The following is a 19,498-nucleotide window of genomic DNA, read 5'->3' as shown; positions in this document are numbered from 1 at the left end:
TGACTGGCGCATACGCCTCCTTTTCTTTCAGGGAGGGATGGGGGGAGGGTGTTGGGTATGACTTTATACTATTATTGACATCATTTATTAATATTACATTGTGATATTATTTTAGAAATTACAGGAAAAGTCATAAAGAAGCTAATTTTTTTTTTGGGGGGGGGGAGAGGTATGTATCTGAAGACTTGACGTACGCATTGACTGGTCATCTGAACCAAAAGTACGTTTGGAGGGAGGTGGAAGTCCATAGTAGCGTTTGATCAACCGGAAGGAGGTGTCCATAGTAACAGCCGGACTGTAAAACAAATTTATTCATTAGGCCCAGAGTTCAGGTCATCAGGATTTTTAAGGCTTCTTTTTGGTTAGAAAGGGCCTATATTATACACGGACTGGGGAGAGAGGTCTGGTTCCCTTCGTCTATTTCCTAGTTTGTGTTACTTGGGCTTTAGCATTTCACCGAACGCTAGGTATACTGATCTGATGTTGTATAGAGCAAAGGCATGGGTAGGTTTTCAGAACGGGGGGGGGGAATATCAGTTTACGTGCCTGCCCCCTTAATAAACGCAATTTTTTTTTTTAAAAGCCATGTATCTAAATGACGCCCCAACAGATATTTTGCCCGAGGACAAGTTTACCCCCTTAGTTCTCCCTTATATACGCCACTGGTTTAGAGGCCTCAAGGGGTCTGGAATATGTTAAGAAGTAGATTGAAAAAATTATGTCTAACAATAAAAAGTTAACCAGAAGGTGTTTTCCTCTGTATGGTTAACGCAAAACGGCAGAAAATACCACTTTGCTATGGTACGGTCTCTTTTGATACTTAAATAATACAAAAAATATTGTGATTTTTGTTAAAATAAGTCATCTCCCAATATTCTACGACCATTGGGAAAAAAAGAGAGATCAGCTCTAAATATGCAAAAAATGATTTTCTTTGTTGTTCTAGGTCGGGGCCTGTAACTCTCTGGTTTTCGACAATGGCTTTTTCCAATGGCGTATTTTTCTTTTTAATTTGTTGCCAATTTCGGGGGATATCGAGCTCTTTTTTGAAATATTTTTCACTAAAATAGGAATTTTTACCATTAGACAGTTTTTTTTTCAAACCACGTGTTACGCTTTTGGCTACTATGAGATGAGTTTAGCACTGCCTGGTTTCAGCTATTGCTGCAACTACGAGTAACCAGTGATTGCCTACCTTATTATCTACCCTTACATTGTAAGTGCATTAAAAGTTTGGACTAAGTTACATTAGTTACCCATAGTGACCAAACTAGCATCTAGAACAATTCTACCCATTTGATCAAGCAATTTCTTTTAGATATTCTGTTTTCTTCTTACATTTGCATATGTCTGCTTATCCAGAGCGTCCCAAGTTCCAAATTGCTAAACCTAAAGCCAACAATTAAGATCCATCAAAAACGATCAACTCCTCAAAGAAAAAGAAAAACTCCTCAAATTCAATATCCAATAATAATCAAGCGACACAAAACTATCAAACACTGTTCAATGCGCTCTTGTAAAATGCCTTACGAGTAAAATCCTAACCAAAAAATTTACCCCGTATAACTTGCTCCTGGCTAAAAATTTTCTCCAGAAAATTTCCTCCAGATAATTCCCCTTAAAAAAGTCTCCTTGCTTTCATTGATTTTTTTTTTTAAATTCAATTTCTTATAGTTAGATTTCTAATTGATAAAGTTGATGGTATAGTCAAATCATGCCACAACTCCCCCCCCCTTCCGTAGAAAATTTTCAATTGAAAATCTCTCCCTCCGAAAGAATTCTATGGAAAATCTTTCCCTCCGAAAAATTTCTGTATATTTCCCAATAACAAATACTGTATTTAAATAATGCGCAAATTTTATAACAAAGTCCCCCTCCCTTCGTGCAAAATTTTTACTAGAAAATTCTTTCCGAAAAGTTTCCTCCCCTACGAAAAGTTCTCCCGTCGGAGGCCAATCCCGCCGAAATCCCCTCCCCAAGAAAAGTTTCCATGTATTTCCCAGACAAATACTGCGTATAAACAACGGGCAAGTTGCATAACTTACAACCTTTTTCCCTGGGGCTGCTGGGGTCACGTCATCCCCAGAGGCAAAGTTATTAAACCTTTCAACTATTCTGAACCAAATGTCAGTCAAATGTCAAATTTTTGATCGGATGTCATTGGGAAAAAGGGGGCATGGGAGGGTGGCTAGTTGTCCTTCAATGTTTTTGGTCTCTTCAAAAGGATTTAGAACTGTTTATCTCCGTCTGAATCAGCCTTATCCTAATTTTCTATCATCATTAGTTCGATACGATTACCCCTGGAGAAAGAATAAAAACAAACAAATAAACACGCATCCGTTATCCTTCTTCTGGCAAAAATACAAAATTCCACATTTGTGTAGATAGGAGCTTGAAGCCTATGCAAAATGGGTTCTGTGATGTGCTGAATCTGATGGTATGAGTTTTTATTAAGATTGCTTCACTTTGAGGAGTTTTCTGTCCCTTTTTGGAAAATTTGACATTTTTTCTAGGCTTGTAGCTTTTCATGAGTAACATTAAACTTACCGAATTTTATATATTTGGAAGCGGAATAAGAAGCCAATTCTGTTGATTTATTAATTGTTACCAAAATTCTTTTTTGGAGTTTTGGTTCTTATTGGGCCGAGTCGCTCCTTGCTTACAGTTCGTTACCATAAACTTTAATTGTATTCTAATTGTATGCTAGAAATTATCGATATCAGGGCCGATGAAGGACTATTGAAAGCCTTATAAATTTGTTTTTTATTTTCTGCACGCCACTTAATGGAATTTTTAGATCCCCAGAGAATATCCATTGGTGTCGGTTTTATGTAATAAACCATGATAAAGAAGTAAGAAAAAATATAGAAAAAATAACTATTGTTGACAATTTAGAACTGAAGGAATATTTATTTTGCGAAGAGGAGTTAGAGACAGTACTATTAATCTTAAAAAGTAATAAGATTTCAGCGCCAATAATTTGGTAAAACCCGTTTTGAAATATGTTTGTCACGAAGTTAGAGATAAATTACTGAAGATTATGAATAAGATGTTTGAAAAAGAGGAAGTACTTGGTGATTTAGGAAAACTTTAATTAAATCGCTTTATAATAAATTTGATAAGGGCAAGTGGGGTAATTATGAAGGCATTAGCTTGGTTTCTGTAAAAAGGAAATTACTTACCATGATGATAGTTCTTAGACTAAGAAATTCAGTAGAAGAAGTTTTAAGAGAAGAATAGTGCAATTTTTGGAAGAGAGAGGATACTTCTACGAAATTTTTGCTTTTAGATTAATAATTGAGAATTGTCTGAATGATATAATTCTTTTAGTCTTTGGTTTTATAGATTATCGATTTTGAACAGGGATTTGCGAGTGGCTTAGAGTAGAAATACATGAAGGTGAAGAGGTGAAGTTGGGTGATGAGAAGATCAATCAAGAGGATAGCTTGATGTACCTGGGTAGCATTATTAGTAAATGTGGTGGATGTAGTAAAAAGTAGAATAGCCAAGGCCCTGGATGTCTTGTCATAATTGAAAAAAAATTGATGAATAGGAAGACAAGTTTTCGAACCATATAGTATAGCTCGGAAGTGTGAGCACTTCAAAAGGTGAAGGCAGATCTTCAAAGACAATTTGACTGACCTATTTCAAACAATAAAAAGAAACAAACAAAGAAACAATAAAAAGAAACAAACAATAAAAAGAAACAAACTATTTCAAACAATAAAAAGAAACAAACATAGAATTTTGGTAGAGAAGTATAGGAAAGGAAAAGGGAGAAGGTTATTTGCAGCTTTTTTAGACCTGAAAGGAGCATATGATAATGTGGATAGGAACCTGTTAATGTTAAACCTGTTATCTTTAGGACTGCCTCACTATTTTGTATTGTTGCTGTGCGAAATGTATAAGTACGTGAAGTTAGTAGTGAGAGTGGCGGGAAAGTGCTCAACTCCAGTGCAATCTTTATTGGGACTAAAGCAGGGATGTGTGCTGTCACCGAAATTGTTTAGCCTTTATTTGAATGATGCCAATGAATTTTTCGTTAAGAACAATGCACCAATGATATCGATAGATTTGCTTAAACTGTGCTTACTACTATTTGCTGACGACATCGTATTACTGGGAAACAAAGGAGAAACTGCAACAATTATTAGAGATTACGGAGGTTTATTTGGAAGAGAAGAATTTAATCCTGAACACATCGAAGCCAGTGGTGATGGTATTTGGTCGTAAAGCCATGGAAAGTGAAGATGTGAATTTTTTCTTTAAAGGTGAAACTATACCAGTGAATAATGAATTTGTTTATCTTGGGGTAAAGTTTACTAGTAATGGGAAATTCAGCGGGCATCTGGATCTAGCGAATGCAAGGGGGAGGTATATTAGCGGTGAAATAGCGAGGAGTAGTCTTAGACGGGTGAGAGACATTAGAGTACATAAGAGGATTTGGACAAGTAAGATAGTACCGGCGATGCATTATGGAGCAGAGATCTGGGGCTATCGGAAAGGTCCAAAACTTGAGGTGGTTATGATGAGATATTATAAAAGGATGTTAGGACTATGGGATTCGTTTAGTAATTTGGTAATCCAGGGGGATTTAGGGCTAGTATCGCTGCGATCTATGAGGCTAGTGACCATGATGAGATATTGGGTTAGGATACTGGGTATGCAGAGATTTACGGTAGCAAAGGCAGCATACTTAGAGGCGTTGAGACAGAATAGTAAAACAGGGTGGCCGGCGGAGATTAAGGATATCTTAGATAAGTGTGGATTAGGGGAATGGTGGAATGAAGGAAAGGGGATTATGGGTATGGAGGAAATAGTAATAAGGGAGGTACAAGAGAGGTTGAAGAACCAAGAAATACAGATATGGTGGGCAAGTCTGGATCGTTCAGGGTCGCTAAAATTGTATAGACAGATAAAGGGTAGTTGGGGGGAGGAGGTATTTTGGAAGGCTGGGTTAAGTAGAGAGGATTTGAAGGCTTATTTGGATTGGAGGGGAAATAGATTTTTGATTGGGGAGAAAAGAAAGTATCAAGGGAGAAAAGGGGAGAAGGTAGAATCTATTGCTTGTCCTATGTGTGGATCTCAGGATGAAAGTTTTAATACATTTTTTGTGTGAATGTGTCGAATTGAATGAGCGGAGGCGAGAGATGTATGGTAAAGAAAAATTGAATGAGATATGGATGGTAGATAGAATGAAAGAGACAAATTTCTGAGTATTAAAAGGATAGCAAGATTTGTAAGGATTGCAGCGGCACATCGGGAGTGTTTTCTTTAAATAGTATTAATTTAATTTAGTTAATTTCTTGTTTGTTTTTTGTTATGTAAATTTCTTATGGCCCACGGGCTTTTTCTGGAATAAATTATTATTATTAAATTATTATTATTATTATATTTCAAACAATAAGCTGTGCGAAAATGCGGTTTTATCCGACTCTCTACAATAAAATTATACTTTCAACCTTCCTATAATGAAAGAAAGGTTGAGATGGTTAGGACAAATTGTCAAAGATTGTACTTTTAGCCATCCACTTGGAACCAAACAAAAAGCAGGTCGTCCCCGAATAGGGTAAGAAGAGGTCATAAGGAAGGATTAATAGGAAATTGGAACATCATGGGAGGAGAAATGAAGCTTTGAATAGATATAGTGGGAGACAGAATGTCCATAGCTGCGTCTGATTCATGCAGCTTGATGCTGCATTGAGTTGTTCTAGTAGTATTAGTAGCAGGTTTTATGTTTTTGTAAAGTGCTAACTTTTATAATCCTAAAATGCTTGAAAATATCACGAATCAGTATGTTTGGGAGCTGGTTATGTAGACATATCTTATGTAATGTGGGAAGTAATAATTTTGTTCGTTTTAAGTTTCAACTTCAGTTTGAGTTTTTTAGCGCGAGAAAAACTTCATTTTTAAAACAAATAATGTCTCACGGTTTCTTCTGGTTCTCATATACTTCACGTGTTTTGACTAGTATCTTGCTTTAACTTCAATTGTTTTTGATTGAACAATTACTAGTTTAATTTTTTGTTTCTATTTTTACATTTTAGTTATATATATATTTTTTTTCGTTGTGGTTTTCGAGTGTTTTTTGGGGAGGGGGCTTTGACCTAGTTGTTGTTTGAAAAATGCGTTGTCAGATGGTTTTCTATTGGATTAATGAGCTTAATATTTTTAGATAGACGAGGATTTCATGGCAAGATACCAGATGAGCTATGGTGTCACTGATGAAATTCAAACCGTAGCAGAGAAGCATGTGAAATCGAAAGATGAAGCTGTTGAGCCTGAACAGAAGCCAACTCAGGAAAAGAAAGCACCCAAGCCACCATGTAAGAAAGATTCTATATCACATTCTGCGTCATTACAATTATTTTTAGAGAGGCCCTAATTAGTTGCTATGAATCAAACTACAAATTTTAAGGGTCGTCCTTCACATTTTTTAATCTTCCACCGAGGCTTTCATATCCCAGTAATAGAAAAATTGAGATTGAGATTTTTGCTTATAAGTTGTAGTCTAATTATGTCGCACAGAACCAACTCGTAATTTGGCTTAAAAAAATGATTGAAAAAAAAAAACGGAGAAAGACTAGAGAACAAACTATCAATGGAAATAAAATAATTTTTTAGTGGTTTCTGTGTAAGTTCTTAATTTGAACAAACAAATAAAAAACTTACATTTTGTTTCAACAGTTCTACGACCTAAAATTGAAATGTATCTTATTAGTTATTTTGTAAACTTAAATAGAGAGATCTTGAAAATTGGCTTTTTATCTCAAATAGTAGAAGAATTTGAATTCATAATGTTAGAAGTGATTTTTTGTGATAACACATCTGTCATTCTGAAGTGTGTCTGTCTGTGTTTTGAACTGAAAGATGAGTCAAACTGTTTATGCGGAACGTGAAATTTTGCAGAGATAATCTTGGAAATTATCCAACAATATTCCAAGGTGGCTCTTTGGAAGTCAAAAATAGAAAAAAAAACTTTAAGTACATAATTCACAAATGACCGATGTATGCCACCTTGTTGAAATCAAAGCCATATAATAGGTTTGTCAATCTGTATGAATGGGGAGTCTTAAATAGAATGATTGGGCCCTTACCTTGCTCTAAAGTGCTTTCAATAAAGCAAGAGTCAAAATTTTGTGTCAGAGTGGGGGAGGGGAGGGCTGAGGGTTTTGAAAAAAGCTTGTCTTTATCAATTGAATGTAAAGGGTGGCCTTAAACTTTACAGCAGACAGAAACTTTTCTGCATATGAAACTTTTCTGCTGTACCTCTGAGCCCCACGTCTACCATGGTAAAATCCGATCAGGACTTTACTGAAAGCGTTTTAGACTAGAATAATCCTAACAATCATGTAACTGAAAGCGTTGCCTTTCAAAATAGTTAAACAATAGTACTATTGTTTTAAGCAAACACAAAAACTAGATTTTTTAAACCTCCGATTAGCTGAAAAGAAAATATAGGTGAATATAAAATGATTACAGAAAATATACAGTTGTTTCAAGTAGTTTGGGATCTAGATGTATTGCTTGTAGAACTTATGCAGCCTGGGAACAATAATTACAGCAGATTTTCATTGTGAAACTTTATGACGCCTACAGAGAGCTATTCAAAATATCAAACAGTTCGTGGTAACGAACTGTAGAAAGGAGCAACCCGGCTCAATAGAAACTGAAACTCTAAAAAAGCGGAATTTTGATACCAATAGTTCCATCAAAATAATCGAATTTTAATGCTAATTTTAAATATACAAGTTTCATCAAGTTTGGTCTTACTCATCAAAAGTTACGAACCTTAGAAAATTTGCCTTATTTTAGAAAATAGGGGAAAATACCCCCTAAAATTCATAGAATCTTAACGAAAATCACACCATCAGATTCAGCGTATCAGAGAACCCTACTGTAGAAGTTTCAAGCTTCTATCTACAAAAATGGGGAATTTGTATTTTATTGCCAGGAGACAGATCACGGATGTGTTTTTTCCAGGGGTGATCATATCGACCCAGTGGTCCTAGAATGTCACGAGAGGGTTCATTCTAACGGAAATTAAAAGTTCTAGTGCCCTTTTTAAGTGACCAAAAAATTGGAGGGCACCTCTCACGCACATTTTTCCCCAAAGTCACCGGATCAAATTTTTGAGATCGCCATTCTGTTCAGCTTAGTCGAATACCTAATTACTATGTCTATGGGGACGACTTCATACCCCACAGTCTGTGGGGGAGGGGCTACACGTTAGAAACTTTGACCATTGCTTAAATAACAATTACAATAAAATAACAAATAACAATTGTTTAAATAACAAAGTTTTAATAACAAGTCTCAGGGGGAGTTTTTCACGTTGGGGTGGATTGGGGAGAGGTGGTTACGGGGGAGGATATTTTCATGAAGGAATTCATCATGAAGGAAGAGAATTTCCATGAACGGGGTGCAGGATTTTCTAGCATTATTTAAAAAAAAAACAATAAGAAAATAATTTTTTTTCAACTGGAAGTAATGAGCAGTATTAAAACTTAAAACGAACACAAAATATTACGTATATAATGGGGTTCGTCTCCTCCACAATATCTTGCTCTTAACGCTAAAGTATTTTTAGTAATTTAAACTATTTATTCTACGGCCTTTGTGATTCAGGGGTCATTTTTAAAAGAATTGGGACGAAATTCAAGTTCTAGTGTAAAGAGCGAGGTATTGACGAGGGGGTGAACACGCTCAGTACGTAATAAAAATACACAAATATAGAAGTTCATTACGTAACTTAATTCGTAAATTACGTATATTTATTACTAACAAAAACGTTCGTAAAATTTTTTTTTTAATTTTTAAATTTTTCAATTTAAACGTTCGTAAGAAAAACTAGGCCTCCTCCCCCACCCCTTTGTTTTATCAAAATCGTCCGATCAAAACTATGAGAAAGCTATTTAGCAAAAAAAAATTAATGTGCAAGTTTCGTTTTAATCATTTCATGTTCGGTGAACCAAAATCAAAACATGCGTTAATTCAAAAACGTTCAGAAATTAAATAATAAAAAAAATAAGTTTTTTTTAACTGTAAGTAAGGAGCGACATTAAAACATAAAACAAACAGAAATTGTTCCGTATATGAAAGGGGTTGCCCCGTCCTCAACGCCTTGCCCTTTACGCTAAATTTTTTTTGTTGTTTTAAAAAGTAGCGTTGTGACAAAGCGTCAAACTTTAGCGTAAAGAGCAGTTAAAAAAACACTTTTTTCATTTAATAGAAGAAGAGACGAGGTGACTGAGTGTTCTTGTAAACCAACGATCGGCGATTTAAAGCAAAAAAAAAAAAATAACATCAATCACTCAGAGCATTGTGATAAAAAAGTAAAAATTGTAAGTTAAAAAGTTTAACTTAAAAAGTTAAAAAGTTAAATCATATTGTTCATGCATTAAAATGTTTAGTCTTGAGCTATTGAGCTACAAAAAACTCAAACTTTAGTGATGTGAGCGTTTATGATACCGTTAAGGGAGGTAGTAGCCCACTTAAGATTTTATATGGAACATATATGTTCTTTTAGAAATAGTATTGAAGGAAATACTTTCTTTTATTTGCTCTACCACCATACCTGTGCGCATGGTAGATAGAGGGGAAAGTAGTCCCTAAAATAGATGCGGAAATCCTGTATTTGTGTGGATATTATTTTCTTTTCTTGGCGAAAGGATAAATTGGAAAAAAAATACAAAAGTAAGTGAATTATATGAATTATAATTAGTATTACCGGGAAAATCGTCAGCATCCATGTAGAGAAAAAGAGTGAACAAGAGCCCACTCTTTTCCTCTAAATGCCTGTGTAACTGTGCCATTTTGGCACTTCTGTACTCAAAACAGATAACGATAAGCAATGGATAATATTTATTCTTAGTTTTGACTCTGAAATCCCTAAAACTGCATGTAGTTTGAGAAGCTATCCAAATTCGTCTTTATCTGTTTTTTTTTTTCAGAAGGATTTGAGATAATATAATCTTTGGTGGCCAGTCCAACATTCCATCATTTTCTGTAAGCTTTGCAATGAAATTATGGATATATCAAAGTAGTATCTATTCAAAATTTATATTCAATAGCTAATGGTTTCCAGCTGATTGCAAAAAACCTTCGAATATCTCTGTCTAGAAAACTATTTCATTCACGACTTTCTTCCCTCTGAAAAGAAGCTAAAAAGTGACGAAGCTCTGTAAGCAGTAGAGCAAACCCGGATGAATAAACGTATCTTTGTAATGTGTAATAATAACTATTTAGATCAACAAATGGCGAATAACACCGTGAAAACTAGCTTGACTATCTGTTAAAATGCGCTTTGTAACTTGGCATTATAAAAGATAAATAGCATTGAATGTCATTTGGATATTGTGATAAGCATTTAAAGAAAACTTCGTAGTCATTTTAGTCAAAAGAAATGAGGATGAGATGCTAGCAAGATGTTTTTGTGATCAATTTCAGGTTCAACTTGAAGGCCAGTAGGTTTTCTAATTGGTAAGGATTGACGGCTGTACTTGCTGTTATCAACTTATGTCCAATGCATAAAAAATAGGTGAGAAAAGAAAATCAACAAATATCAAATAAACACATTTTTGGGATAAAAGGGCTCTGTCCAAAAAGTTTTTAATTTAAAAATTTTGTTAGAAGCGTTTGTGAAGGAAGTACAAACTGTCTTAAATTGACATTAAAACTTTTCTTTTGTTAAAAGCTGTAGTTAACGCTGTCCAATTTTGGACAGCGTGTGGTAGGTGGGGAGGGGGGGGCAGACTCATCATTTCTACCAAAATTTGTTCAAAAATTTTCTATTCCCGTTAAATTATTATGTTTTTATGAATAACTTTTCTGTTTTTCTATTTTTCGAACTTTGCCCATTGCCCAAAGTATATTCATGCGTATGTCCCTGTTATTGAAAAAATTTTATATATCCGTTTCACTCTAAATGATCTGAAGGTCCAAAAATGTACCTTTTGGGGAATTGATGAGTCAACCAATTCAACCTCAAGGGCAAGGACCTCAAGTATCGCGCCGTTTTCCACAGATACAATATGGTAGAAAATACTGCACATTATGAAAGCTGGAATCATGCAAAGCATATAAATCTGTATGATTGGAGGTACGCATTGGGCCTTAGATCCATCGAACTCCCACTCCCCGAACTCCCCTTACTGCTAACTTTTTAGTAGACATGGAATCATGCAAAGCATATAAATCTGTATGATTGTAGGTACGCATTGGGCCTGGGACCCATCGACCTCCCACTCCCCGAACTTCCCTCACTGCTAACTTTTTAGTAGATAAGAAGGTATTTTGCACCTTGTTTTAATCGGAATCATGCAGGGGTTCTCAATCTCAATGTAAGAGAAGCAGGTCCAAGCTCTAGACAGCATCTCTGCAAAGCTGAATCAAGTCATCAATCACTACAAAAAGATACGAAGTCCAAGCTGTGGAGTCCTGGTGGCGTGGTGCCGAAAGCATATAAGCCCTAAATAACTGCAAAACTGAGCTAATTTCTCACTGCTTATAGACTAGTTGCAATGTGAGCGTAGTCTTGAATTAGCGCGAAACTTAGCTTATTCCTGACTTTGGCACGAATCCGAGTAAGTCCAAGCTACAGAATTTTGGTGGCGTGCTAGAAAAACGAGCTAAATCCAAGCTGCGAGCTCATTGACGAAAAAAAGAGCTAAGTCTTAAATCAGTGCTTAAACCCGCTAAGTCCATACTGCAGACAGATTCGGTGCTAAAACGAGCTAAGTTCTACTCTTGTACTAAAAAGAGTAATGAACACTGAACAGTTGCCAATGCCGTAAAAGCGTGTAACGCTATACGAGGACTGCATTAAGGTTCTGATGTTGCCAGCATTTGCATGCAAGAGGATATGGGCCTTGGGATCATGGCACTAAAAGTGCTTGACTCCGGTAATATGAATCTTATCTTTCGCTCTGGTCTGTCAAATAAGGGATCGCAGGCAAGAGGTGATTCTTTCTTGTCGTTGAAGGAGAGGAGGACAAAACTTTTTTGTATGTCTGTGCTGTCTTCTTCTGAAACATTCTTAATGCCGATCGATCAGTGAGAAATCTGCAACTCGTTCAACACGGGTGTCGAAAAGTATTGGGAAAAAGCTAAATGGAGGAGGCTGAACTGGGATACTATATGGGAGCTACATCACTATCGAGATATCTATAGAAACTCTCTACTATCATCACACACTTAGCAGCATAAAAAGTCCAGTGATTGCCCTGCTGCCAATATTTCGTCAGTATGTTCTGTGAGACATTGTTCTCATCACCAAATAATCAAACAGTTCGTGGTAACGAACTGTAGTAAGGAGCGATCCGGCTCAATAGTAACCAAAACTCTAAAAAATTGAATTTTGATATCAATAGCTACATCAAAAGAATCGCATTTTAATGCTGATTTTAAATATATAAGTTTCATCAAGTTTAATCTTACCCATCAAAAGTTACGAGCCTGAGAAAATTTGCCTTATTTAGGAAAATAGGGGGAAACACCCCCTAAAAGTCGTAGGATCTTAACGAAAATGACACCATCAGATTCAGCGTATCAGAGAACCCTACTGTAGAAGTTTCAAGCTCCTATCTACAAAAATGTGTAATTTTGAATTTTTTGCCAGAAGACAAATCACGGGTGCGTATTTTTTTTTTTTTTTTTTTTTTTTTTTTTTTCCAGGGGTCATCGTATCGACCAAGTGGTCCTAGAATGTCGCAAGAGGGCTCATTCTAACGGAAATGAAAAGTTCTAGTGCCCTTTTTAAGTGACCAAAAAAATTGGAGGGCACCTACGCCCCCTCCCACGCTCATTTTTTCTCCAAAGTCAACAGATCAAAATTTTGAGATAGCCATTTTGTTCCGCATAGTCAAAAACCATAATAACTATGTCTTTGGGAATGAATTACTCCCCCAAAGTCCCTGGGGGTGGGGCTGCAACTTACAAACTTCGACCAGTGTTTACATATAATAATGGTTATTGGGAAGTGTACAGTCGGTTTCAGGGGATTTTTTTTTGGTTTTGGGGGTGGGGTTGAGGGGAGGGGGCTATGTGGGAGGATCTTTCCATGGAGAAATGTGTCATGGGGGAACAGAAATTCAATGAAAAGGGCGCAGGATTTTCTAAAATTACTATAAAAAAACAATGAAAAAATAAACATGGAAATTTTTTTTTCAATTGAAAGTAAAGTGTAGCATTGAAACTTAAAACGAACAGAGATTATTACGCATGTGAGGGGTTCTAAAAATACTTTAGCATAAAGAGCGAGGTATTTAGGAGGAGATAAATACCTCGCTCTTTATGCTATAGTATTTTTAGTAATTTCAACTATTCATTCTACGGCCTTTCTGATTCAGGGGTCATTCTTAAAGAATTGGGACAAAACTTGCGATTTAGTGTAAAGAACGAGGTATTAACGAGGGTACAAACCCTCTCATATACATAATAAAAATTAAAGAATATAAAAGTTTGTTACGTAAGATAATTCTTAAGTTACGTATATTTTTTACTAATAGAAAAATTCGTTAAAAATAAAAATTTATAGTTGCCTTTTTATGTAACCGAAAAATTGCATGGCAACTAGGCCTCCTTTCCCATCCCTTATTTCTCAAAATCGTCTGATCAAAACTAAGAGAAAGCCATTTAGCCAAAAAAGGAATTAATATGCAAATTTCATTTTAATAATTTATGTGTGGAGAGCCAAAATCAAACATGCATTAATTCAAAAACGTTCAGAAATTACATAAAAAAACTAGTTTTTTTAACTGAAAGTAAGGAGCGACATTAAAACTTAAAACGAACAGAAATTACTCCGTATATGAAATGGGTTGTCTCCTCCGCAATCCCTCGCTCTTTACGCTAAAGTTTGACTCTTTGCCACAATTCTGCTTTTTAATACAATTAAAAGCTTTAGCGTAAAGAGCGAGGGATTGCGGAGGGGACAACCCATTTCATATACGGAGTAATTTCTGTTCGTTTTAAGTTTTAATGTCGCTCCTTACTTTCAGTTGAAAAAACTAGTTTTTTTCTTATGTAATATTAAAGAAAATCAAAGAAACTAGTTAACATATGAAGTTAGTGGTGCCTGCTTAATCCCGAAGCACATTGATGATGAGCCTGCAGTCGAAGAATTAGCAATCAAGCTTCAGTAGCAAAAAAGCCACTAGTTTTTAATTTTTATACCATTTGTCATAATGATCAAAACATAAGGCTGCTACTACTACTAACTATTTGCTGTAATATCAAGCCGCCTGAGGCCAACTTAGTTGTGCACACTCCTTCTCCATTCCATTATATTTTGAGATTAACTCTTCATCCCCTCCTTCCTATGTAGCCCAGACCCCTCCCCAGCCCTTTCTTCCTACCTTTTCCCTTCCCATTCTGGGAAGAGCTGCTTTTTATTATGCCCCAGATGTATGGCCCAGAAGCCCAATCTTTGTCTATCTGTCATCCTTTATCTGTAAAACTTGGTCAAGCCATCTTAACCTTTCTTTTAATATAGCTCAAAAAAGTGGAGAATTGAACTGCATTTTTCGTACAGCTTACTTTTTAATGTAAGGCTAGTCAAACGAGAACCTAAAACTACCTTCAGATAATTCCTTTGGAAAACGCTTAACAAATCTTTCTCAGGTTTTTGAAGCGCTGGTGTCTTCAGAGCCACTCTCGACCACTGTCATAACTATGCCCTCCAATATTGTAGTCTTAGTTCGCAAACTCATCTTCCTATTCTTCCAAAGTTTTTAGTGCGAAATAACACTATGCGGCTTGACTATTCCACTTCTTATATCTTCACTCCGTCCACGAGCTTTACCAATTTTGCTACTTAGGCAGCAGATGAAGCTATCAGTTTGATCAATTTTGTCTTTACCTAACGTCACCTCTTCACCCTCATTTATTCGTTAAAAAAAGGAGAAATAAATCAATCAACATTCTCCAAGTTGCAGATGGATACTGTTTTAGGCTTTTTTTATTATTTAGTTTAAATAGGGCTGGATCCAGTTCTTACTTGCACTGGAAAACGTTTGATGGTCGATTGGCTTTTGGTTGAACGACATTGTTATTGTAGTAATAACAAGGGTTCTTCGAAATTTGTACTATTTTCTAGTTAATTCCATTGAAGTGGAAGTTTAACAACTATATAAAGCCCTGGCGCCTCTTCAACGATGGTTCTGAACCAACTTTAAAATTTAAACGGCAACTCTTTAAAGAAATAGTTCCATCGAAAGTTAAAAATGTCTGAAACCTAGAGAAAATTCTGTTCTGGTCTAGTGACCAAACTACGATTTTTTAATCTGTAGTTGTGTCAGGATATATTTGACACCCTGTATAGTACTTGAGATTTAGTGTACCCTAAAGTAAACCTAATGTCAGAGTGCCAGAAAAACTGGACATCTTTTTCTGATAATACGTTAAGTTTCTGTTCTGGTCTAGTGACTAATCTATTTAACTTGAAATGATATGTCTAATCCCTTTGCCATATAAAGAACTTGCAACAATATTCCGGTTTTGAATTAAATTCGTGTTTTGGGCAACGCCCTGGCTGACCCAAAGCTATTATTAATTAAGATAATATGAATAATTTATACTGTGTTCTTTTTAATATAGCGTTGCGAGATCAGTCTAATGAGATTTGTTATTTGTGTATAAAGAGCATAACAATTTTTTTTTGCACTGTTGACTCTTCAACGTGGACTGATCTCTTACCTCCTTCAACGTGACTCTTCAACGTGTCATCTTTTACCTCCTTTTCTTTAGAGAGCTTTTCTTTACACTAGAGTTTATCGTCAAAAAATTCCTAGATTCTCATATTGTTCTTATAGATTGTATCTCTCTAAGTGAGAAAAAAAAAATATTTTGGCGCAATGATACAAAAGGATTATAACTTGGCACTATTTAAAATTACCTTCTATTGAAAGATATAGTTGTCGCCTCCTCGGCCCCTTTTTGCTGTACATCTTATATCTGAACTGTCAGGCGGAAGAGATAACAAAAGCTAAGAGCTCATATGGCACTTGTGACGAGGCAAGAAGAGCTAAGAGCCAAGAGATCATATGGTATGAGCTCTAGCAAAATTCTATGAATCAATACATTGCTTTAAAAGGAAAATAAGAGGCTTAATGCCGGTCAGGATTTAAAATAAGAGCTGTGAGTCACGATGTCCTTCTAAATATCAAAATTCATTAAGATCCTATCACCCACAATTTTTTTCTAATTTTTCCTCTCCCTTTAGCCCCCCAGATGGTCGAATCTGGGAAAATGACTTTATCAAGTCAATTTGTGCAGGTCCCTGACACGCCTACCAATTTTCATCGTCCTAGCACGTCCAGAAGCACCAAACTCGCAAAATCAATGAACCCCTTCCCCCAACTCCCCCAAAAAGAGCGAATCCAGTACGGCTACGTCAATCACGTATCAAGGACATTTGCTTATTCTATCCACCAAGCTTCATCCCGATTCCTCCACTCCAAGTGTTTTCCAAGATTTCCCCCTCCAACTCCCCCCCCCCAATGTCAAAAGGTCTGGTTGGGATTTGAAATAAGAGCTCTGAGACATGGATTCATTATAAATATCAAATTTCACTAAGGTCCGATCACCTATTCGTAAGATAAAAATACCCCAATTTTCACGTTTTCCAAGAATTCCGGTTTCCCCCTCCAACTCCCCCCAATGTCACAGGGTCTGGTCGGGATTTAAAATTAGAGCTTTAAAGCGCAAGATCCTTCTAAATATCAAATTTCATTAAGATCTGGCCACCCTTTCGTAAGTTACAAATACCTCATTTTCCAAATTACCCCCCCCCCCCCCCAACTCCACCAAAGAGAGAAGATCCAGTCCGGTTATGTCAGTCACGTGTCTTAGACAGGTTTTTATTCTTCTCATCCAGTTTTATCCTGATCTCACCGCTTTAAGTATTTTCTAAGATTTCCGCTTCCCCCCCCAACTCCCCCCCCAAATTACGCTGGATCCGGTTGAGATTTAAAATGAGAGATCTGAGTCCCGAGGTCCTTCTAAATATGAAGTTTCATGAAGATCCGATCACTCCTTCGTAAGTTAAAAATACGTAATTTTTTCTAATTTTTCAGAATTACCCCCCCCCCAATAGTGCGGATCCGTTCCAATTATGTAAATCACGTATCTAAGACTTCTGCTTATTTTTTCTCACCAAGTTTCATCCCGATCCCTCCAATCTAAGCGTTTTCCATGATTTTAGGTTCCCCCACCCCAAACTCCCCCCAATGTCACTAGATCCGATCGGGACTTAAAATAAGAGCTTTGAGACACGATATCCTTCTAAATATCAAATTTCGTTGAGATCCGATCACCCGTTCTTAAGTTAAAAATACATCATTTTTTCTAATTTTTCAGAATTACTCCCCCCCCCAACTACCCCAAAGAGAGCGGATCTGTTCCGGTTATTTCAATCATGTATCTAGGACTTGTGCTTATTTTTCCCACCTAGTTTCATCCCAATCCCTCCACTCTAAGTGTTTTCCAAGTTTTAGGTTTCCCCCTCCCAACTCCCCCTCCCCAATGCCACCAGATCCGGTTGGGATTTAAAATAAGAGCTCTGAGACACGATATCCTTCTAAATATCAAATTTCATTGAGATCCGATCACCTGTTCGTAAGTTAAAAATACCTCATTTTATCTAATTTTTCAGAATTACCCCCCCCCCCCAACTACCCCAAAGAGAGCGGATCCGTTCCGGTTATGTCAATCATGTATCTAGGACTTGTGATTATTTTTCCCACCAAGTTTCATACCGATCCCTCCACTCTAAGTGTTTTCCAAGTTTTAGGTTCCCCCTCCTAACCCCCCCCCCCAATGTCACCAGATCTGTCCGTGATTTAAAATAAGAGCTCTGAGTTACGATATCCTTCTAAATATCAAATTTCATTGAGATCTGATCACCCGTTCGTAAGTTAAAAATACCGTATTTTTTCTAATTTTTCAGAATTAACCCCCCCCCCCCTCCCAACTACCCCAAAGAGAGCGGATCCGTTCCGGTTATGTAAATCATGTATCTAGGACTTGTGCTTATTTTTCCCACCAAGTTTCATCCCGATCCCTCCACTCTAAGAGTTTTCCAAGATTTTAGGCTTCCCCCTCCCAACTCCCGCCCCCCAATGTCACCAGATCCGGTCGGGATTTAAAATAACAGCTTTGAGACACGATATCCTTCCAAACATCAAATTTCATTAAGATCTGATGAACCGTTCGTAATTAAAAAATACTTCAATTTTTAATCTGGTCCGGTCCCTGATACGCCTGCCAAATTTCATCGTCCTAGTTTACCTGGAAGTGCCTAAAGTAGCAAAACCGGGATCGACAGACCGACAGAATTTGCGATTGCTATATGTCACTTGGTTAATACCAAGTGCCATAAAAAAGATAAATATTACCAGCTGCATGGTCTAGACAAAGGTATGACCATGGTGTATTTTTATTTGAAGGGGGGGGAGAATCAAATGCTATTGTACAGAGCAATAATATATAGCTTTAGTTTTTTATGGCACTTGGTATTAACCAAGTGACATGTAGCAATCGCAAATTCTGTCGGTCTGTCTGTCTGTCGGTCCCGGTTTTGCTACTTTGGGCACTTGCAGGTAAGCTAGGGCGATGAAATTTGGCAGGCGTATCAGGGACCGAACCAGATTAAATTAGAAATAGTCGTTTTCCCGATTTGACCATCTGGGGGGGGGACCCGATAATTCGGAAAAAATAGAAAAATTGAAGTATTTTTAACTTACGAACGGTTGATCAGATCTTAATGAAATTTGATGTTTGGAAGGATATCGTGTCTCTGAGCCTGGCACGTATGCAGGGGGGGGGGCCTTCGCCCCCCTCCCGAAATTTTGTAAAATGTTTAATTTCCCCATGGTTTCTTGGGATTTCTGGCAAAAGTAGGACATTTATTAAGAATCTAGATACATGTGTGAAGCCTTTTTTTTTGGGCGGGGGGTTACAGCATGTAATTATCCGGTCAAGTCACTGCCCAATTATTAACCCATTTTCTGTCTAACTTTTTACCCTCTTTGTAGTAATTAGCAATTGTACTGTATTTTTTTTTTGTAAAGAGAGTTTGCTTTCACAGCAAAATAGAATTATCCTTGATATTAGGGCATTTAGCTTTTAATTGATCAGTTTTGGAAACTATCATTTTTCATTAAAATCTACGTTTTTGCAATAGAAGAACTACTCCCACAGCACCCATATAGCACTGTTAACCCTAAAATTTCCCTTTCAGTGGGATATGATAGATTAATCACTGGTTCTAAATCGCTATGAACATAACCTGAGCCTAAAGCGTACCTTTGAGGCTTCAGTCTTCTTCCCCCCATCCGCTACAATACTACAGATTAAACTTAATCTGTATTTTCCGATATACGTGCTTTTTGCATTACTAAAAAAAGTGCTACTTTATGTCTGCTGTTTTGAAGGTTTTGCCCCCTCCCCCCGAAAAAAAATTCCTGCGTACGTGCCTGCTCAGAGCTATTATTTTAAA

At 36.7% G+C, this 19,498-nt stretch overlaps 1 protein-coding gene across 3 annotated transcripts in view; it reads left to right on the top strand.

The window, feature by feature from the left end:
• The window catches only part of LOC136041790 (17S U2 SnRNP complex component HTATSF1-like), a 109,877-nt gene that overhangs the window by 56,496 nt on the left and 33,883 nt on the right, over positions 1-19,498 (top strand). For all 3 annotated transcript variants that reach the window (XM_065726547.1, XM_065726554.1, XM_065726562.1), the window contains one exon: positions 6,176-6,326. In XM_065726547.1, coding sequence (XP_065582619.1) covers positions 6,176-6,326 — 151 coding nt within the window. The remainder of the gene's footprint in view (positions 1-6,175; positions 6,327-19,498) is intronic.

Source organism: Artemia franciscana, chromosome 2, assembly GCF_032884065.1.
Source record: "Artemia franciscana chromosome 2, ASM3288406v1, whole genome shotgun sequence".
NCBI lineage: Eukaryota > Metazoa > Arthropoda > Branchiopoda > Anostraca > Artemiidae > Artemia > Artemia franciscana.
Note: the sequence above shows the minus strand (reverse complement) of the source record. Positions and strands in the feature narration are given on the sequence as shown.